Here is an 18,989-nt window from a genome sequence, read left to right on the forward strand (position 1 = left end):
CGGGATGATACAAACCTAGGGTTCTCCTATCCCTCTGATATCTTACTTCCTCTTTCCCCTCGTTTTTAAAATTGTGCTATTGTGTTCCTTTCCTGGTTGACGGTCTGCTAAGTCCTTGTCTCCTCTGCTTCTCTCTCACCCTCTTGTTTCATGCTCGCTGGAAGCGGGAGAATGAGATTACAGTTAAGATACGTCTGTCTTCTGTGCAATCTGATCACCTGCCCCCAAATCTAAAAGGCGGTTTCTTGGCTGTCTCTGCTCACCGGCCCCTCGTTCCCTTTGAACGTGAAGCTGCCTTTGAGATGAGGAGGGCCGTGGTGGAGAGGAAATGGAGGGGAGGAGGGAGGTGAGCCAGTGGCAGAAGACGGGGGAGGCGGAGACAGCTGGAGGAGAAGCTCAGGGGGACACCACAAACTGTGTTTGTTGTACATTTAAACGCAGAGCCGATGGGTGACTTAGGTGATTTGGAATGTTAATGATTGACCTTGAAGTCCGGTCTGAGAGGGAGTCCTGGCGTGGCCCCTGTAAGTCGTGTGGTTCACGCTGACCCACTCATGGGCGCCCATGGCGGGGGTAGAAGTCCTGTGTCGTGGCCGGTGTGAGCTTAAGGGCGGGAAGGGGTTCCGTGCGGTGCAGTGGCGGGGAGATGCTCCTGTGTGCATCACGGGGTTGACGGAGGGGATTTCCGCGGGTCGTATCAACTCGGTGATGCCCGTGTGTGGGCAGGGGAGGGTGTGACTCGAGTTTGTGCTGACAGATGTTAAAGGAAGGGCCTGCGTGTGGTGGCAGATAAGTGACGGTGTCTTTCATGGAAGATGGCGGGACCCAGATTCTGGCATCTCCGGGTTATATTCATTTCACTTATTATTTATTTTTTTTCATTTCACAGATACTTTTCTCTGAAAATGATTTTCTTTACCATCAACATCTAGGTACATGTGAATTAAACATCTTTATTCTTAGGGTAGAGTTGACAGAATCAGACATTAGTTTCGGGTGTACGACACGGTGATTCTAGAAGTCTACACCGTGCGCTCACATCCGTCCCTGCCCTGTGCTGTCCCAACACAGCTGGCCACATCCCTACGCTGTGTCTTTGATCCTCATGACTCGCTCATTCCAGGAAGGGAAGCCTGGCTCTCCCCCTCCTCCTCACCCATTTGCCCATCTGCGCAGCCCCGCTCCCTCTGGCAGCCGTAGTTGTGGGTGTGCACAGGTCTGACTCTGCTCTCCGTTTGTTCATTTGTTGTTTTTTAGATTCTGCGTACAAGTGAAATCTTACATTATTTGTCGTTTGCTGATTTATTTCACTTGGCCTAACACCCTCTAGATCTATCCACTGTGTTGCAGATAGTAGGCTCTCGTTCTTTTCTATGGCCGAGTATAACCCCCATGTGTGTGTGTCTGCTGAGACACGTGGATTGCTTCCATTTCTTGACATTGTGAACAATACTGCAGTAAGCAGGGAATGCAGTATCTTTTCAAATTAGTATTTTCATTTTCCTTGGGAAATACCAAGTAGTGGAATTGCTAAATCATATGGTATTTCTATTTTTAATTTTTTAAAAATTTATTTATTTGACAGATCACAAGTATGTGACCTGAGCCAAAGGCAGAGGCTTTAACCACTTAGGCACCCAGGCGCCCTATTTTTAATTTTTTGAGAAGATTCTACACTGTTTTCCGCGGCGGCTGCACCACCGTGCACTCCCACCAACAGCGCACAGGTTCCTTCTTCTCCATATCATTGCCAACACTCGTATTTTCTTGTAAAGTAAGATGTGCCAGATGACCTCTCATTATGTTAGAGAGTATTTTTATTTTTTATTCTTTTTTAAAAAGATTTTTATTTGACAGACAGAGATCACAAGTAGGCAGAGAGGCAGGCAGAGAGAGAGGAGGAAGCAGGCTCCCTGCTGAGCAGAGAACCTGATGTGGGGCTCGATCCCAGGACCTTGAGATCATGACCTGAGCTGAAGCCAGAGGCTTTAACCCACCGAGTCCCCCAGGCGTCCCTGCCTTATTCTTTTTGATAGCGAGGTTGAGCATCTTTTCATGTATCTGTTAGCCACTTTGTCTTCTTCAGAAGAATGCTCAGGACCGCAGCCCACCTTTAATTAGATGGTTGGTTGGTGGTTGTTGTGTTGTGTAAGTGCTTAATATATTTTGGATTAATCCCTTTTCATATATATTATTTGCAAATATATTCTCCCATTTAGTATGTTGTCTTTTCATTTTGTTGGTTTTCTTTGCTGTGCAAAAACTTTGGTGGGGTTGGGACTGTAGTCCCCATACTGTGTTTTTGCCTCTGTTTACCTTGCCTGAGGGGACATAGCTAGAAAAATGTTGCTTAGGCTAATGTCAGAGATTACTTTTTTTTTTGTATTTTGTGGTTTTTGTCTAACATGTATCTGAGTTAACGTGTGTCTAGTGTAAGAAACTGATCCCGTTTTCTTCTCTTGTACACACCCGCTGGTTTTCCCGGCGCCATCATTACCGTCTAACCCTACTGTATACTCTCTTCCTTTGGCGTCCATTAAGTGACCACACAAGTGTGGATTTCTTTCTGGACTTTCTAGTCTGGTCTGTTGTTCTGTGAGTCCGTTTTTGTGCCCGGACCATACTGTTTGGCTCATTACAGCTCTGTAATAGAGCTTACATCTGGGATTGTGTTCCCTCCAGTTTTACTCTTCTTTCTGGAGCATGCTTTGGCTACTGGGGGACTTTCGTGGTTCCATGCAAATTTTAGGATCATTTGTTCTCATTTTGTGAAGAAATGCTGTTGGGATTTTAACAGGGATTGCACTGAATCTGTGGGTTGCTTTCAGTAGTGTGGACACTGACAATACTCACTTTCCAGTCTAGAAGACGGGATACACTTCCGTCCCCCTCTGTCATCTTCTAGTTCTTTAATGAACGTTTTGTTGTTTTCAGAGGACAGTCTTTCAACTTTCTGGTTAAGTTTACTTTGTTCTTTTTGATGCAATCATAAAGGAAATGGCTTTTTCTTTCCTTGTTTTTTTTTTTTTTAAGATTTTATTTATTTGACAGATCACAAGCAGGCAGAGAGAGAGGGGGAAGCAGACTCCCCGCGGAGCAGAGAGCCCGACATGGGGCTCCATCCCAGGACCCTGGGATCATGACCTGAGCCGAAGGCAGAGGCTTAACCCACTGAGCCACCCAGGCGCTCTGCCACTAACATTTCTCGAGGGGGAGAAGCAGCAGATGGCACCTGTGAGAGCCCGGGGGTCCGGATCTGTCCCGCAGTGGGCAGCTCTCTGCTGCTTCTGGGAGAGGTGACGTCCGCACAGCCGTCCCCCGCCGCCAGGTGGTACCGAGAAGGCGGCTGCTGGCACCACCTTCCAGGCAGGCGTCAGACTCTAGCCCCGGGGGACGGGGAAGGGCTGGGGCCCGGAGTCCCCGCGCGTCAGAGACGGACCAGCGCAGGAGGTGGGGACGGGACAGTGGGCTCACCTGCACCCGGCTCTGCTCAGGGCTCCCCCGAACTCTCGGGACCCTTCCCTGTCTCTGCACTGTTGGCTTTGCCGGAGGCCTGCAGAGTCCGCTGAGCCCCAGCCCCCAACCCAGGCGTGGTCTGGTGGCCCCGCCCGCCTTCAGCGACATTCCTTTACCTTAGCAGGATGCCGCTGCTCTGCTCTGCCCGGTGGTTCCCCCAGAACCCGGATGTTTAATCCTAACCCCGCATTGTGCTCGTGTCAGGGTGGAGGGCCTTTGGCGGTGAAGAGGTCAAGGGCCCCGGAGAGCCCCCAGCCCCGCCTCCATTAGAGGACACGGGGAAGAGGCCTTCACTGTGCAGATCAAGTCCCGAGAAGCCCTAGTCTGGCCCGCGTCCCGCCGGCCTCCGGGAACTCCGCCTGTGACCACTGCCCCGGGCTGGGCCCCAGTCATCCCCGCTGTGCCCCATGCAGTCCCGCCAGTGCTCCTGCTGGGGAAGGCCTTTGTGCTGTTCTCAGCGGGTGTCCCAAGTCCCTTCTGGCTTGGTGGCAGGAGGCGAGGGTGGGATGCAGCCAGGCTAGGGGCTTGGGTCGCGGGACCCTCGCTGTTCTCGACCTTGTGCTGGAGAACGCTCTGCCACATGGACTGTGCTGTGAAGTAAACGTGAGGCTACTCGAAAGCTTTAATTCGTTAAAAGTAACATCCGTCACGTTAACAGGTTATTTCATGAAAAATAACTTTTCTAAAACCACAGCACCGTGAGCAAATTGCTGTCATCCCTGCCACTTTGTCACCATCCACAGCGGCTCCTGCTGTCCCTGCGCCGCCCCGTCCCGGCAGCAGCCGTCCCCGGAAAAGCGGACCGCGAGGGCTGGCGTGCAGATGGCGCACAATGCCCGAGTCTCTCGGGGACGGAGCGGCGGACGCGTGAAGCTGGGATGTGTTCAGGATCCTGCGGGGGACGCCAGAGGCCGGCAGCAGTCTGGGCTGGGCTGCCGGAACCCAAGGGACAGGTGAGCTCGTCCATGGACAGAACGTGACAGAGGAGAGGTTCTGAGGATCGAGAGGCCGACAGAAACGAGGGACAAAGGCAGGAGGGCCTCCTGTAGGAGGCGGCTCTGAAGTGCTTCCTCAGCCCTGACTGGGTAGGGATGGGGGAGGCTGGGGGGCTGGGGAGTACAGGACAGGAGGAAACAGAGGAACCTCCTCCTGGAGATTTTCCTGCAAAGAGGCAGCGGCAGTGGCGAGGAACAGGCCACGGAAGGACGTCTGGGTGGCAGGAGCCATCACTGCACACTGCCTGCTGACCGTGTCCTCCGGTGGGGAGGGAAGACGGGCCCGCGGGACCCGTGTGCGTCGGGAACGGGTGAACGCAGGTTCAAGGCCAGCGTGGGAGGCCCCTCTGATGGTGAGACCTGGGTGTTCCCTGTGGATGCCCTTGGGTTTCTGTTGTCCCACAACTCCAGGGGCAGCGTGGCCCCGGGAAAGGCCTGGAATGCCAGGCGGCGGGCCGGCGAGGATGTGACTGGGCGTTAGGGGAGACCCGCCAGCAAGCGTGTGAGGACCATGCCCAGCTGGGACCCCTCCCTGGGCTCAGCCCCTGGCTCTCCCCGCTTGTGCTCCCCTTACGGGGTCACCCAGATCTGCCAAACCTGTCCTCCCCCAAAACACTACGTTCCCAGCACCTGGTAACACTTGTTGGGCTACGTACGTACTCCGTGCCCGTTACCACGAAGTCAGATGGGATCCGTGAGCCACAAGGTATGTGGACATCCCGGCCTGTGTACACACACGCGCACGCAGACAGGCTTCCACGGGTGGGGCTCCCGTCCCGTGCTCTGGAGAGACCACACCTCACGCGCTGTAGGTCCCTGCCGGGGGAATGGCCAGCATGTAACCCCCCCAGGGGTCGTGATCTCCCCGTGGCACTCTGGATGTCTCGGACGGCCTCATGCCTGGGCTGGGGGACGGAGGCGCAGGGCCAGGCCATCCGCAGGTGCATGATGGTGAGGCCGGGGGAGTCAGCCCGGGTCCCCACCGGCCTCACGGAGCTGGGGACGGTTCGAGTGGGGTTTGCGCCGTGAGCCCCCTGTGGTGCGGTCGCTGCGCTGTGGCTGGGGCCACCCGTGGACCGCACAGGAGTCCCCGAGGTCTGCGACGGCTTCACACGGCCACAGACTACGTTCACGGGTTTATGAATTGCAGGAATTCAGTCCTGTTGCTTATTCCTTCAGAATCTTGCAGTAAAAGCAAAATCAAGGCAAACGATAAACTCCGACCACCCACTACTACTATTGGCTTTAACCGTGGTAAAACGCACGTAATGTGAACTGTACTCTCGCAGCCGTTTTTGGGGGGACAGACCGGCAGCGTGGAGCAGGCACACACCGGGGCCCACGGCTGCCACCGCCCACCCGGGGACACGGTCCTCTTCCAGCCAAGACGGCTGTGCCTGTGAGTCCCCCCGACTCCCTCCCCTGCCCTGTGCCCGACAGCTGGGCTCCACTGGGCTGAGCTGCACTGGGCTATACTGGGCTCCAGGGGCTGGGTTATACTGGGCTGGGCAGCCCCCGGGTCTGGCACTCACTGCTCCTGCACACAGCCTCACAGATGGCTCCCTTGGGCTTTCCACAGCTCAGGGCCGGCAGCTGGCGTGGAGGAAAGCCAAGGGGGGTCCAAGGCCCCAGCAAGTTCCACAGGGAGAGGAAGTGAGGCCACTTCCAGGGGCGCAGCACCGAGGCCCCAGGAGGAAGAGGCCACGTGCACCCGTCCGGAGACACCGTCTGTCCCAGGAGCAGAGCCAGACAGAGCCCATGTCCCCAGCGCCAGGCCACGGTGCTGCTGGGGAGTTGGAGACGCTCCGGGCAGGTGGGTGCCTCCTGCGCCGGTTCCAGGAACAGGTATGTTAAGGGGCCGCAACGGCCCCTGAGCTGGGGTCTGCAGCAGGAGGGAGGAAGCAGGCAACGCTGGGGAAGGGGACCAGAGCGGGAGGAAGCCAAGGGCCAGGGCATTCCCGATACCTGGTGCTGGTGACCGCGGGTGCCGCCCAGCTCGTTCTGCCCGGCCGGGTGGGGTCTGTGCCCACGCGGGGCCTGGCAAGGAGCAAGGGCAGGGGACCTGTCTCCCCCCACCCTCCGTGGGAGCAGAGAGGTGCACCTGCAGCGGGGCCGGGAGGACAGCAGAGAATCCCCCCACCCCCGCATCCAGGCCCCGCATTCGGTTCTGCAGCCGCCGCTGCGGACTCCCAGTGCGGCCGGAGCCCCGGGCTTCAGCTGAGGGAACTAAGAAGACGGTAAAGAGAATCCGGACAGCTGGAGAACGGCCGAAGGTTCTGCCATGTTTGGGGGTGAAGAGGAGGTGTCTTCCAAAGGGCGAACATGAGGCTGCGAACAGCCGGGCCAGGGGCACCGTCGGGAAGGTGCAGGTACCGCATGGCACTTGGGAACGCATCAGGCAAAACCCGACAAGTGTACAGAGAAAAACACAAGTGAGCAGCTGCGGCTGGAGGTTTCTTATCTTGTTGTTGTCAAAAGGAAACATTGCAGGGATACGAAGATTTAAACACATATTTGTAAGGCTGAGCTGTTAGACCTACGTGGGACTCCGTATCCAACAGAGACGACGAGTTTTCAAAGATGTACGTGGGACGTTTACAGAACTGAGTCACGTGTCGCAAAGACCACTTAGCAACGAAGGAAAACCCAGTAAATGCGAAGCAGCCCGGCAATCACGTCCTCGCTTGTGCAGGACGGTGATTTCCAACATAAACACCAACAGGACAGATCTGTAAAAACACCACATCTGGGGCGCCTGGGTGGCTCAGTGGATTGGGCCGCTGCCTTCGGCTCAGGTCATGATCTCAGGGTCCTGGGATCGGGCCCCGCATCGGGCTCTCTGCTCTGCAGGGAGCCTGCTTCCTCCTCTCTCTCTGCCTGCCTCTCTGCCTACTTGTGACCTCTCTCTCTGTCAAATAAATAAATTAAAAAAAAATCTTAAAAAAAAAAAAAAAACCACATCTGGGGGAAGAAAATACTATCACTAAATAACACTTGGGCCTAAAAGTCAACACCTAACACGGTTAAGAATCATTTACAGTTGAATGAAAATGAAAACAGAAATGTCAACACAAAGATAAAGCAGTTCTTCAAGGAAATTCTGTAATTTCCAAGTGCAGAAAACAAGAAAACTGCGAAAGAAAATATTCAATACAAACATTTAGAAAAAAGAAACTGGATTAAGTCAAAGTAACAGGAAATAATAACAGAAATAAGTCATTGAGAAAAGGTTAAAACAGAAAACTTGGAAGCTTTACTAATGTAAACAGACCCTGAGCAACATTATCAACACCAGAAAACAGGGCGCCGGGGGGCTCAATCAGGTAAGTGTCCACCTTCGGCTCAAGTCATGATCCCCGCGTCCTGGGAAGGGTCCTTGCCCTGCTCCGCGGGGACCCTGCTTCTCCCTCTGCCTCTGCTTGTGTTCCTCTCTCTTGCTCTCACATAAAAATCTTTATTTTTTATTATCGTAAGATTTTACTTATTTATTTGACAGAGAAAGAAACAGCGAGAGCAGGAACACAAGCAGGCAGAGAGAGAGAGGAGGAAGCAGGCTCCCCACTGAGCAGAGAGCCCGATGCGGGGCTCGATCCCAGGACCCTGAGATCCTGACCTGAGCCGAAGGCAGAGGCTTTAACCCACTGAGCCACCCAGGCGCCCACGAATAAAAATCTTAAAAAAAAAAAAAAAAGGCAGGCAAGAAAAGGCAAATAAAATATACAACACCCCCGCTAGACAGACACTGGATTTGCCAAAGTAAGAACAATGTATTTTAAAGTTACACATTCATGAGGAAATGCGGAGGAAAGGCACGTTTTGTTGAAAACACAAACGCTACAAGTGTGCAAGAACGAGACACGGAAGCCGCTGCACAGGGCAGTGAAACAGGAGTGAGGTGGCCCTTCGCCGAGGGGAAACGCACCGTGATCGTGCAGGGGGAGGGCGTGCCTCCCAGGAGCGCAGGGGAAGGCGTCTGGTTCAAAGACGGGGCCTGAAAACGGAGTAAGAACAGGGATGGACTCAGAGGGAGGCAGGTGCAACGACGGAGGACAGATGGGCAGACGGGAAGACGGACACACCCACGCCCACCCACACCAACAGTCTCCATAAAGGCAGGCGCCCAGGGCCGCCTGGGGGGTCACGTGCTCTTTAGGCTGGAAGAGAGCATGACCCTGTGCTCACTGGGCCAGGGACACGCTCGGGAAGGCACCTGATGGGAAGTTGCCTGAGCTTGGAGGCGGCGGCGGGCCCAGCCCAGCCTGAGGCTGGGTCGGTGCCCGCAAAGGAACGGGAGGCCGATCTGAGGGAGACAGGGCAGTGATGTGGCCACGTCTCGGTGGTCACCCAGCAGCTGGGGACCACGAGAACACAGAGGACTGGCCACGCCGCTGACGACCTTGCTTCCGTGGTGACTGCTTTGCACAAGGATGGATCTTACCGTAAGTTAAGCTCCCACCAATCCCTACGCGTCCCCCCGCGGCGTGTACCTGGGAAAACCGGCAGGTGCACACGGAGGGGCTGTCGTGGCAGCCGCGTGCCTCAGAGCCGGAAACTGCCCGTGAGCCAGCAGCTGCGAGCGGCCGCCAGCATGCCGGCTGAGTGAGGCTCACGACACGGCGGGGTGCAGAGACGCAGGGCCGCGCGCCTGAGACCCAGGCTGTGCATGGAGCCCACACACGAGCTGGAGGAGCCAGGCCCCAGGACAGAGCCCGCACGGCGTGGCTGCGGGACGTTCTAGAACAGGCAAAGCTGGTCCGAGCTGGAATGTGCAGCGGTTGCTGCACTGGCCTCTGGGGACGCAGGGAGAAGGGCCGACGGGGACGAGTCTAAGAGCCCCTCTGCGAGGCGTGCACAGGGCACTCCAGGGCAGGAACCGCGGTGTTCAAGCTCAGTGACGGCCCGCTGGAGGGCCGCAACCTTACTCTAGGCAGACTGGGCATCAGAAAGGAAGTAGGACCCGATGACGACCTTGGGTGCCCGGGGTCTGCGCTGCAGTACGGGCTGGCCAAGGCGCAAAGCAAACTCACGAGAACAGCAAGGACGAAGGGACGGCGGGACAGGCCGGAACTCTGCAGAGAGATGGTCCGGGGATACCAGATATGCAGACAAGACCGACGGACGGAGCCCTGTGGACACGTGCGTACACAAGAGCACAAGTGAACGCTGTCCGTGTTCCCGGGGAAGTTAATAACCGGATGCTCGGGGAGGGCCGAGGGAGCTCTCCTCTCCCTGGGGACAGACTCAGAGCTGGCCAGCGTCCGACACCGGCGTACACGTGGAGAAGCTTCTGGAGGATTCTAGCTCCCACCACTGCAGAGCGGGAAAAGGCCCCATCTGCATCCCTGACCCAATGAGCCACACACACAGGAGAAAGGGTTGCTTACACTGCCAAGTTTTGGGGTGGTTTGCGACCCTGAAATACCGGAAGACCCAGTCGTACCACACACAAGGGGGAGTTCCAGGGACACGGGGAAGAGAAAACTCCAGGACCAACAGCTGGTGACACAGGGTGGCGTCTCTGGAACACAGGATGGGGAAAACCCCCCAGTCGCCAGCAGCATAACCCACGAGATCAAAGTCAACTTGATTACACCCATGTGAAGGGTTTATGCTGAATGAGGTAAACCGTGAAATCATCAAGCAGGCAGAAGACTGAGCAAGGCTATCTGAATTAACAAAAGTATCTGGGATAGACAAGAAACTTCAGCAAATCAACGTTCAAAAAAGGGAGAGGAATTCTAGCTGAAAACCAGGCAAATGCCATTATGGCGGGCACAAACAATGGGCCCCCAAAGATGTCCCCGTCCTAACCCCCCGGGGCTTGTGCAGGTGTCCCCGTCGTGGGGAAGGGGCTCTGCCGCTGTGTCCAGCGATCTGGCCCTGAGCACCAGGTGGATCCAAGGTGAACACACGCCCTTGGAAGTGGGAGGCCTGCTCCCGGGGCTTCTGGGAAGAGGGGCTGGGGCCAGAGGAGGACTGAGCAGGGTAAGGGCCGTGCAGCGCACCCCACGGGCAGGGCACGAGCCAGCCTGATGGTCGGCAGCGAGCGGGTCTCTGTCCCACTGCGGCAAGCAGCTGACTTTGCCAGCAACTCAAGGGGTCCTCCCCGACGGCCACCACGGAGGACCGCGGCTCTGCCAACGCCTGGTTTTTGCCCCTCGAGACCCGCCATGGACAGCAGAGCTTTGGGACCAGAGAGCGGGTGTGTGTTACTCGACACGCAGCGTAACGGCACCAACAGGACACCGACCGTGGTCTGGAAGCCACCGGCCCGGGAGACTTGCTCCGTCATTAGGAGTCGGAGAACCAGCTGCAGCACGCGACACCGATCTGCAGCCTCCAGGGCGGCGGGCGAGAATGCGAAATCTCAACCACGCCAACCGCTCTTGGGAGCCATCAGGCAGAATGCAGCCAAATCCAGAGTTTGCTACCTACCGACCCGGGCTTCCTGGTCCTGCAGACCCTGGGCCGCCATCCCTGCTCCGGGGTCCGGAACAGGCGGAGGGTGTGGGTCACAGGTGTGGGGCCTGGCAGCCCCCATGGGGATCGCACGCTGGATGCCAGGCGGGGCTCAGAACCAGCGGAACGTCCTCATGGCTACTCAGATGGGTCTTGAAACAAGTCCTGGGGGGAGAAAACACCCAGTATCTGCACCCACCACGGACGCGATCTGACAAACACTTTGTACCTGTTCTGTGAGGCTCGTGGCTGCCACGGCAGGCATCCTGAGCACCACCCTGGGCAGCACCGCCCAGTGCCCGGGCCAGTCCCTGCGACCACTGTCTGCGTCCCTCAGTCTAGAGAAACCACCCGCACCCAGAGCAGGACGGGGCGTGCTGGGACCTGACCGCCGCCTAAAGCAGGTGCGGAGTCGGCCTCCACGGGAGCAACACGGCGGGAAGCCCGTGCTCCCCACAGTCTGTGCTTCTAGTGCGGTCCTCCGCCTGCCGTGGTGGCCGTGGACTGAGGACAGCCTCACGGCTGCTCTCCTCCTGCCTCTCGCCACCCCTCACCCCCACCAGGAGCCTCCTGTGCCGGCTGCAAGGGCTCCTGCCCCCACGTCCTGTCTTGGAGGCTGCCGGCGAGGGAATCTCACTGGGGATAGAAACAACCCCCTGGGAGACCGGGTAGCGGCAGTGACGGGGGACTCTGACGGGGGCCACCAGGGACGTGGGGCCCATGGCCCGAGAGTGTGACGGGCTCCATCCCTCACCAGACGTCTGAGAACAGAGACAAACCTTTAGCTGTTCTCCCCCAGGAAGGGGCCCAGGAGGAGGCCGCTGGCTTCAGTGTGAACTTTTTAACAGAGAATGAGGACTTTGTAAAGCGCGCACACTGACTCTGTCCCCACAGCCCCTACGCTGCGGCCTGCCCAGCCTGCAGTGAACAACCAGCCCGCGGGGCCGGGGCATACGACACTCTCGTTTCAGCCTGCTGCTGAAGCAGAGGCATGAGGCCCGGGCCGGGAACCGTGTGGCCTGGATGCCAAAGGCGACGGAGGTGGTATTATTTCCAGGACGGTCAGAACCCCCACCCACGAGGTGACTGTGTTGGGACAGCTAACGCGTCACAGACTGCGTTTGGTTTCCCAGATCCTGCATTTCACGTGAGACGCATCAGAACACCTTACCTTGCTGCACTGGCACCAAGAAAGACGAGAAGGACAACTATCGGCTCGCCGCTCTGTGCTCAGCTGGGCGGACCCCGAAGCCCTCTTGGAAAATCACAAATCTGATTATTTTGAGTCGCTTCAGAAACGTGTGAGCCCTCTACACACACACACACACACACACACACACACACACACACAATTTTAAAAAACTGGTAGCTTGGATGAAATGAGTAATTTTCTAGGAAAAAAAATTTTTCTAGGCAAAGAAAAAAAAAACCATGATCAACCCCAACAGAGACAGAAAGCTTAAAGGGACCAATTTCCAGAGAAGAAAATTGGAAATTCACCAGGGAGCTCCCCCGCCCCCAAAAGTGCCACGCGATGGTCTCACGAAAGATCTACCACATTTGCACAGGCTGTTGAGAGCAGAGTTCGGTTTGCTTTTAGCAAGCACGTAAGCACGTACATACCGACAACCGACACAGACGGGGCGCCGGGGGCTCCGCTGGCGAAGCGTCTGCCTTCAACTGCGGTCATGATCTTGGGGTCCTGGGATCGAGTCCCACATCGGGCTCCTTGCTTGGCAGGGAGCCTGCTTCACCCTCTCCGTCTACCTCTCCCCCTGCCTGTGCTCTCTTGCACTGTCAAATAAATAAAATCTTTAAACCTACACACAGACAAGCATCCATATGCAGAAGAGAAAGTGAGGCCAGTATCGCTTATGTAAGTTTCAAAATACTGACAAATAGCTTCCAGCAGTCAGAGAATCACAGCCAACAACCACGTGAGATTTTCACACGGACACAAGGGTGGTTCGATCCCGGGAAATCTCTCAATACCCCATGATGGGTCTAAAATGAACACCCATGCGACTGCCTCCACAGACGCGCGGAGAAAAGAGAGAGAAACTAACAAAATTCAGCTCTGTTGTAATTCCAGGTGCTTCAGGTAATTGAAGGGCGTGGACGCTCCCCAGTGTGGGGTCTGCCCCGACGGAGGCCGGCATGTCCGGAAGGGGCCCTCCTGAGCATGCCCACGGCGTCCCTGTGGTCTCTGCCGCTGCTGAATGTCAGCCAGCGTCACTACAGAAGGGAAACACAACCACGGCCTGAGAACTAGGAAAAGAGCGGAAGTTCCTACGTATGCAGCTGACAGGATAGTGTTACGCTGGGAAAATCCAGGTTATCTACGACCAACGAACTCAGAACAAAACAGCAAGTTCGGACAGAAGCGAACCTGCAAACAGCAGTCACAGATGCGGACAAGTGACCCCACAGCGTGGGCCAGAAGAGGGAAGAGCACATGGACGACAGGAAGGAAAGAGGGTCAGCAGCTTGCAAGCAGATGTACCGAGACGGGTGTGACACCTGTGTGAGGAGATACAGAAAACTTCCCGGGTGCACAGCCGTGGCATACAAGGACACCGTCCTCCATCCGGCCCCTCAGGGAGCAAGGGCTCTCCGCGCCGACCACTTCCGGCGTGACGTCGAGTCTGGTGAATCTGGGCTCACAAATGAGGTTTTAACGTGCCGCGTCTCAGGCGGTCAGCTACGCAGCCGCAAGTAACCGGAGGGCGGATGTGAGTACACGAGCAGGCTCCCACGGTCGCTGGGTGTGGCTTCGGAGTCACCAGATGTCAGGGCTCCGAGCTGCCGTGCGAAATTCACAAGGTCTCCGTAAAGGACCGGTGAACAAGCAACACACTCCAGCCGAAGCACGTTGCTCAGCTCACCAGCTGGACAGAGCGCAGAGCGCAGAAGCAGCCCAGTGCAGACAGACGTCCTCTCCAGTCGGCACAGCCAGGACGGACGCTGTAGCACACGGTGCTGGGACAGCCGGTGTGCTGTTGGAGAGAGGCGAGATCCGGTCCGTTCTCCACACTGCGTGCGGGAGCAAACTCTCCACGGCCCGAGACTGCGGTGTGAAACGATGAGGCCAGTTCTTCCACAGCCTGGTGGACAGGTTGCTCATCCCACCACAGGTCCAGACGTGACAGGAGCCTGAGCCTTGTAACTCAGAAACATGCGCACGGCCAAGCAGAACACCCTGTCTCCATGGAAAGACGAATGACAGACTGAGCGAAGGGGACTGCGTCGTGGAGGCAGAGGCTAGATCAGATCCCTGATGTATGCGGACTTTAAAGCCGCTAATGAGTTAACGATCCTGTGGAAAACAAATGGGCAAAAGACGTGAAGAGACGACTTACACCGTATGTAGAGAAACAGGCATTACACACACGGGGACGTTAAGCCTCACTCACATGTGAGAGGGGCTGATGACGACGTGTCTGAGACAGCGGTTCACGGGTCAGAAAGCTGCTGGGACGCCGTGGGGATGGTCGCATGCGGCTCGGCTCCAGGATGGGGATCTGGGCCACCCACTCCGCACAGGCACTCGCAGCCACCTCCCACCCAGCGGATTTCCGAAGACCTCCCGGACTACGACCAGGCACGTTACTCACGGACACGTCGTCTATCATCGCGACAGACGGCAGCCGTGGAAGGCCCGGCGTGAGCAGCCGAGAGACTACGCGATCGTGGGTGGGCCAACGGGTATCCGCCGCCCCCAAACGGAGGGGACAGATCCGGGAAAGGAGCGAGGGTCTATGGGGCAGGGAAGGACAGGCCGCAGGAAAAGGAAGGCACCTGCCGGCTTCTGACGAACACGTAGAGATGCTCTCTGTTCCTGGGTGGAAACACCGCCCAGTTGTACAACGCAGGAAAAAGCTGCAGTGGGAGGACAGATAGATGTACGATAAACAACAGAACCGAGAACCCAGAATGAACCTTCCAACTGAAGTCTGTGCACTTCCGACAAAGGTGCCAAAATCGTTCAGCAAGGAAAGAATCGTCTTTCCAACAAAGCTGGGGAACACGCGTCTGCAAGAGGAGGAAGGCGGGCCCTTCCTCACACCTCACACACGCGTTAACTCAAAATGGAGCAAACACCTCAGCGTAAGAGCTAACTCTATAAGCCTCCTGGAAGGAAATAAACAGACGTAAACTGTGACCTTGGGTTTGGCAAAGCCTTCCTAAACACCGAGAGTACACAAGAGAAAAATAACAGCTTTTGTGCTTCAAAGGGCACCGTCAAGGTTGCAGACAACCCGAAGAGAGGAGAAAATATTTACGAGTATGTCTGGGAAGGGCACGCATGCAGAGCATGTGAAGACTGCCCACCGCCCAACGACAGAAGGACTAAGAATGCAAGAACACGATCAGACAAGAACAAAGAAGGGTGCCTGTCTGGCTCAGTCAGGGAAGCATCCGACTCTTGACAGCTCAGGTCACGATTTCAGGGTCTTGAGTTCAAGCCCCAAGTTGGGCTCCGTGCCGGGCGTAGAGCCCACTTAAAAAACAAAAAATAACAAAGACCGTAAGTAGGCATTTCTCCAGGGCAGATAGAGAAATGTCAATGAGCTAATGAAAGGATGATTAACCCCCAGGGAAAGGAAAGTCACGGGCATCACGAGATCACTGGGCGCCCACCAGAATGGCTCCAGGGAGACAGGCCCATGAGGCCCAGGGCCGGGGGGAGCGCAGCCGGTGTGCCCGCTGCCAGAAGCCGTCCTGGACTTCTGCACAGAGAGACACCGCATCCCAGCAGGTCCGTGCCTGCTCACACCTGAGAGAAAGGAGACCACGTGTCCACGTGAGAACGTGCACAGGAATGATCGCGGCAATGTCGTCCACGATGGCTAGAAGGTGGGCCACCCCTGAAGGGCAGAAACGTGCTCTACCCACAGAAGACAAGCTCCCTGGCCATAACAGGGACGCAGTCCCACCGTGCAGCCACATGGACGAACCCGGAAACCTGGTGCCCCGTGAAAGACGCGCTTACAGAACACCATCGGCCGCGTCCAGAACTGACCAACCTGCGGACAGAAAGTAGATTCTTGGTTGCTGTGGCTGGCAGGTCGCCAGTGGCCACAGGGAGCAGCTCCTGTCGGTGCGGGGTTGCCCTGGGAGAGGACGGCACTCGAACGCAGACGTGGTGATGGCCGCACCGTCCTGTAAACACTATACCCCCGAAATATGCACGTGAAATGAGTGCGCTGAATGGGACGTGAGCTATGGCTCAAGACAGCTGTGAACGCAAATGGAATCAGTTACTGATGAGGAAGGGGGGCTCGGTGCGGGGGGAGGGGCTCAGGGTGGAGGGAGGGAAGGAGGGAGGACACTGCTCAGCACAGGGTTTGAACAGGAATCATGACCATGTTCTACTGACCCAAGCAGCAAAATCCACCTGACAAGGACTCGAGAAGACTCGCAGACTGAGAGAAACAAACGAAGCCGACCGTCTGTTCCTTTTTGATGTCGTGTCAGTCCCCACACAGTACGTCATGTTTCTGATGTCATTCGTGTCCCACGATGCAGTGTCTGCGTGGAACACCCAGTGCTCCGTGCAGTCCGCGCCGTCCTTAGCACCAGCACCCGGCTCACCCAACCCCACCCCTCCCCTCTGAAACCCTCGGTTTGTTTCCAGAGTCCACAGTCTCTCACGGTTCGTCTCCCCCTCCGATTGCCCCCCCTTCCCCCGTGGTCCTTCACGCTGTTCCTTACGCCCCACAAGTGAGCGACACCACATGATAACGGACTTTCCCTGCTTGACTTGCTTCACCAGGCCCGTCCGTGTCGATGCAAACGGCGGGGTTCGTCCTTTCTGATGGCGGAGTCGTCCTCCACTGCGTACACGGAGACGTCTTCTCTACCCGTGTCTGCTGAAGGGCATCTTGGCTCTCTCCACAGCTTGGCTATACAAGAAACGACAGATGCAGGCGAGGATGCGGAGAAAGGGGAACCTCCTGCACTGTGGTGGGAATGCAAGCTGCTGCAGCCACTCTGGAAAACAGCATGGAGGTTCCTCAAAAAGTTGAAAATAGAACTACCCTACGACCCAGCACCCAGCATCGCACGACTGGGTATTTACCCTGAAGACACAAGTGCAGTGATCCGAAGGGGCACGTGTACCCGAATGTTCACAGCAGCAATGGCCAGTGGCCAACTGTTCTCCAGAGAAGGACCCGATCAGGGCGCAGGGAGGGGGACTGGATCCAGCCGCTCTTGGGGAGACGCCCTCCGGCTGAGACAAAGCACGCAAGCTGCCGCCCTGCAGCAGGGGTGCTTGGGCAGCCCCACAGACGAAGCGATCCCGAGCCTGGTTCGCACACACGGAAGGTTGGAGCGCGCAGGCCATGTGGCCGTGCTCACCGCCCGAGACCGGCAGGGCTGAGCTGCAGGCGGGAGCGTCTGACGTCGGGACGGTCTGCGCACAACCAGCACATCTCATCGTGCATTCCCCCGTACCAGCCCCCACTTAGAAGGAGCACGTCCTTGAAGGGACGGCGGAGTCCAGGCCAGGCCGGTACACAGGAGCCCCTGGGGAAGCACGGCAGCGGTCGGAAGCAAGGACACGGCGAACGCAGGACTGGGGCCGGTGTGAGCTGCGGCCACCTCACAGATCTGGGGCACCCTGAGCCTCAGAACGTACCGGAACATTCAGTGGTTCTGGCTCTTATAACCACGGTCAGAGCACAAAGACTCTAGGAACTCGTACTACTAACTGACACGAATGGGGAGATGGTGAGGCTCGTCCTGACAACGGACGCAGAAGGAGGAATGGCGTCCAAGGAGGGACAGCTGGCCAGCATCACGAGCGGGCTCCGGAGAGCAGGCGCCGCGAGCGTTGGCGGCTGGTACTATGCAGACACGGGCTCACACGCTCCCCATCCCTCCCCACACGACCCACAGTGACAGACAACACACCAGACCCACCCACGCGGAGGGACGGTCTGAGCGTAAGTGGCTGTCATCCCTCACCGGCGTCACTTATCAGCTCAGGGGAGAGCGATGTGCAGGGAATTCGGGGAAGGAGGGACGGGAGAGGCTCTTTTCCCAACTGTTCTCTAAGTTTGAAAAAGTTCTGGTCTCATGTCGGAAATGTCCTCCCCCAGGGGCTAAATACACCTGTTCCCTTGAGCCCCAGACAGAAGAGCGTGAACACACGGTGGGCTGGACGTGGCGTCCGTCTAGCGGACCCTACGTCGTGACGGTGGCTCTAGTGCTCACCTGGTCTATCTCACCTGATGAGTCGTCCGGATGCAGGTGGCCTGGACTGTGTGGGAGGGCCGTGTCCCCCGCCGTCCCTGGTCCTCGTGCTGTCCCCTCTGTGACGAGGACCACGACTGCCCCTCAGGCCAGCAGGAGGCGGGAAAGGGGCGGAGGGCGTCTGCTCTCAGGCGTCTTCATCTGGGAAGGAAACGCGCTGACTGAAGTCCGTGGTCGACCACCGTCCCTGTAACTGGCTCCAAAATAAAATGCAGAAAATCAGGGGCGCCTGGGGGGCTCAGTGGGTTAAAGCCCCTGCCTTCGGCTCAGGTCATGATCTCAGGGCAGGGAGCCTGCTCCCCCTGTCCCCGCCCCCCTCCCTGCTTATTTGTGATCTCTGTCTCATAAATGAATAAAATCTCTTAAAAAAAAATCACTTCGGTGAGGCAGCTTTCTGGCCTCCACGTGTTTTAAGTGACTACGCGTCTCACATGAGACATGTACAAGTACAAAAGATAAACACGGGGTCCTGGCACGGGGTGCCTCCCGCTGCCAAACCTTGGCTCCGCGCACAGAGGGCTTCTGTGGCCCCAGGGGCCTGCACTCTGGGTTTGCGTCGCGTGGAAATAAAATCTCCGGGGTGGACCGAACGGACTCGGGAATTTCTCGGGCAAGAACTGTTACTGTAACAGGAACCAAAGACCCGGCTGAAGTGTGGCCTCCCACTGTGCTGGTTCTGCCTTCCACGATCTGTGCGACTGGGAGGGTCACAAGGTACAGGAGACGTCTTCCTGGGTGAGCGACGACAGGGAATTTGGA

The 18,989-nt window shown here is 56.9% G+C and overlaps 1 protein-coding gene across 3 annotated transcripts; it reads right to left on the reverse strand.

Moving 5' to 3' along the window:
* Window positions 1–4,119: 4,119 nt before the first annotated feature.
* LOC123933513 (skin secretory protein xP2-like) lies at window positions 4,120–18,953 on the reverse strand. Of its 3 annotated transcripts, XM_045992766.1 has the most exons (7): window positions 18,867–18,953; window positions 18,206–18,423; window positions 16,693–16,964; window positions 15,612–16,653; window positions 14,384–14,849; window positions 8,999–14,286; window positions 4,120–7,138 (listed from the first exon to the last, which is right to left on the reverse strand). In XM_045992766.1, the coding sequence occupies exon 7, from the start codon at window positions 7,021–7,023 to the stop codon at window positions 6,061–6,063; it is 963 nt and encodes a 320-aa protein (XP_045848722.1). In that variant the 5' UTR covers window positions 7,024–7,138; window positions 8,999–14,286; window positions 14,384–14,849; window positions 15,612–16,653; window positions 16,693–16,964; window positions 18,206–18,423; window positions 18,867–18,953; the 3' UTR covers window positions 4,120–6,060. The 3 variants fall into 3 exon arrangements, with proteins under 3 accessions (XP_045848722.1, XP_045848713.1, XP_045848730.1); XM_045992757.1 differs by having other exon boundaries at window positions 15,612–16,964; window positions 18,192–18,423; XM_045992774.1 differs by lacking the exon at window positions 18,867–18,953 and having other exon boundaries at window positions 15,612–16,964; window positions 18,192–18,519.
* Between the last annotated feature and the right edge of the window lie 36 nt (window positions 18,954–18,989).

The sequence above is a fragment of the Meles meles genome, chromosome 2 (genome assembly GCF_922984935.1).
Source record: "Meles meles chromosome 2, mMelMel3.1 paternal haplotype, whole genome shotgun sequence".
Lineage (NCBI taxonomy): Eukaryota > Metazoa > Chordata > Mammalia > Carnivora > Mustelidae > Meles > Meles meles.

Excerpts from the sequence above, each read along its gene's own strand:
- LOC123933513 (XM_045992766.1), bottom strand. The coding sequence starts at position 7,023 with ATGTGTTTAAATCTTCGTATCCCTGCAATGTTTCCTTTTGACAACAAC.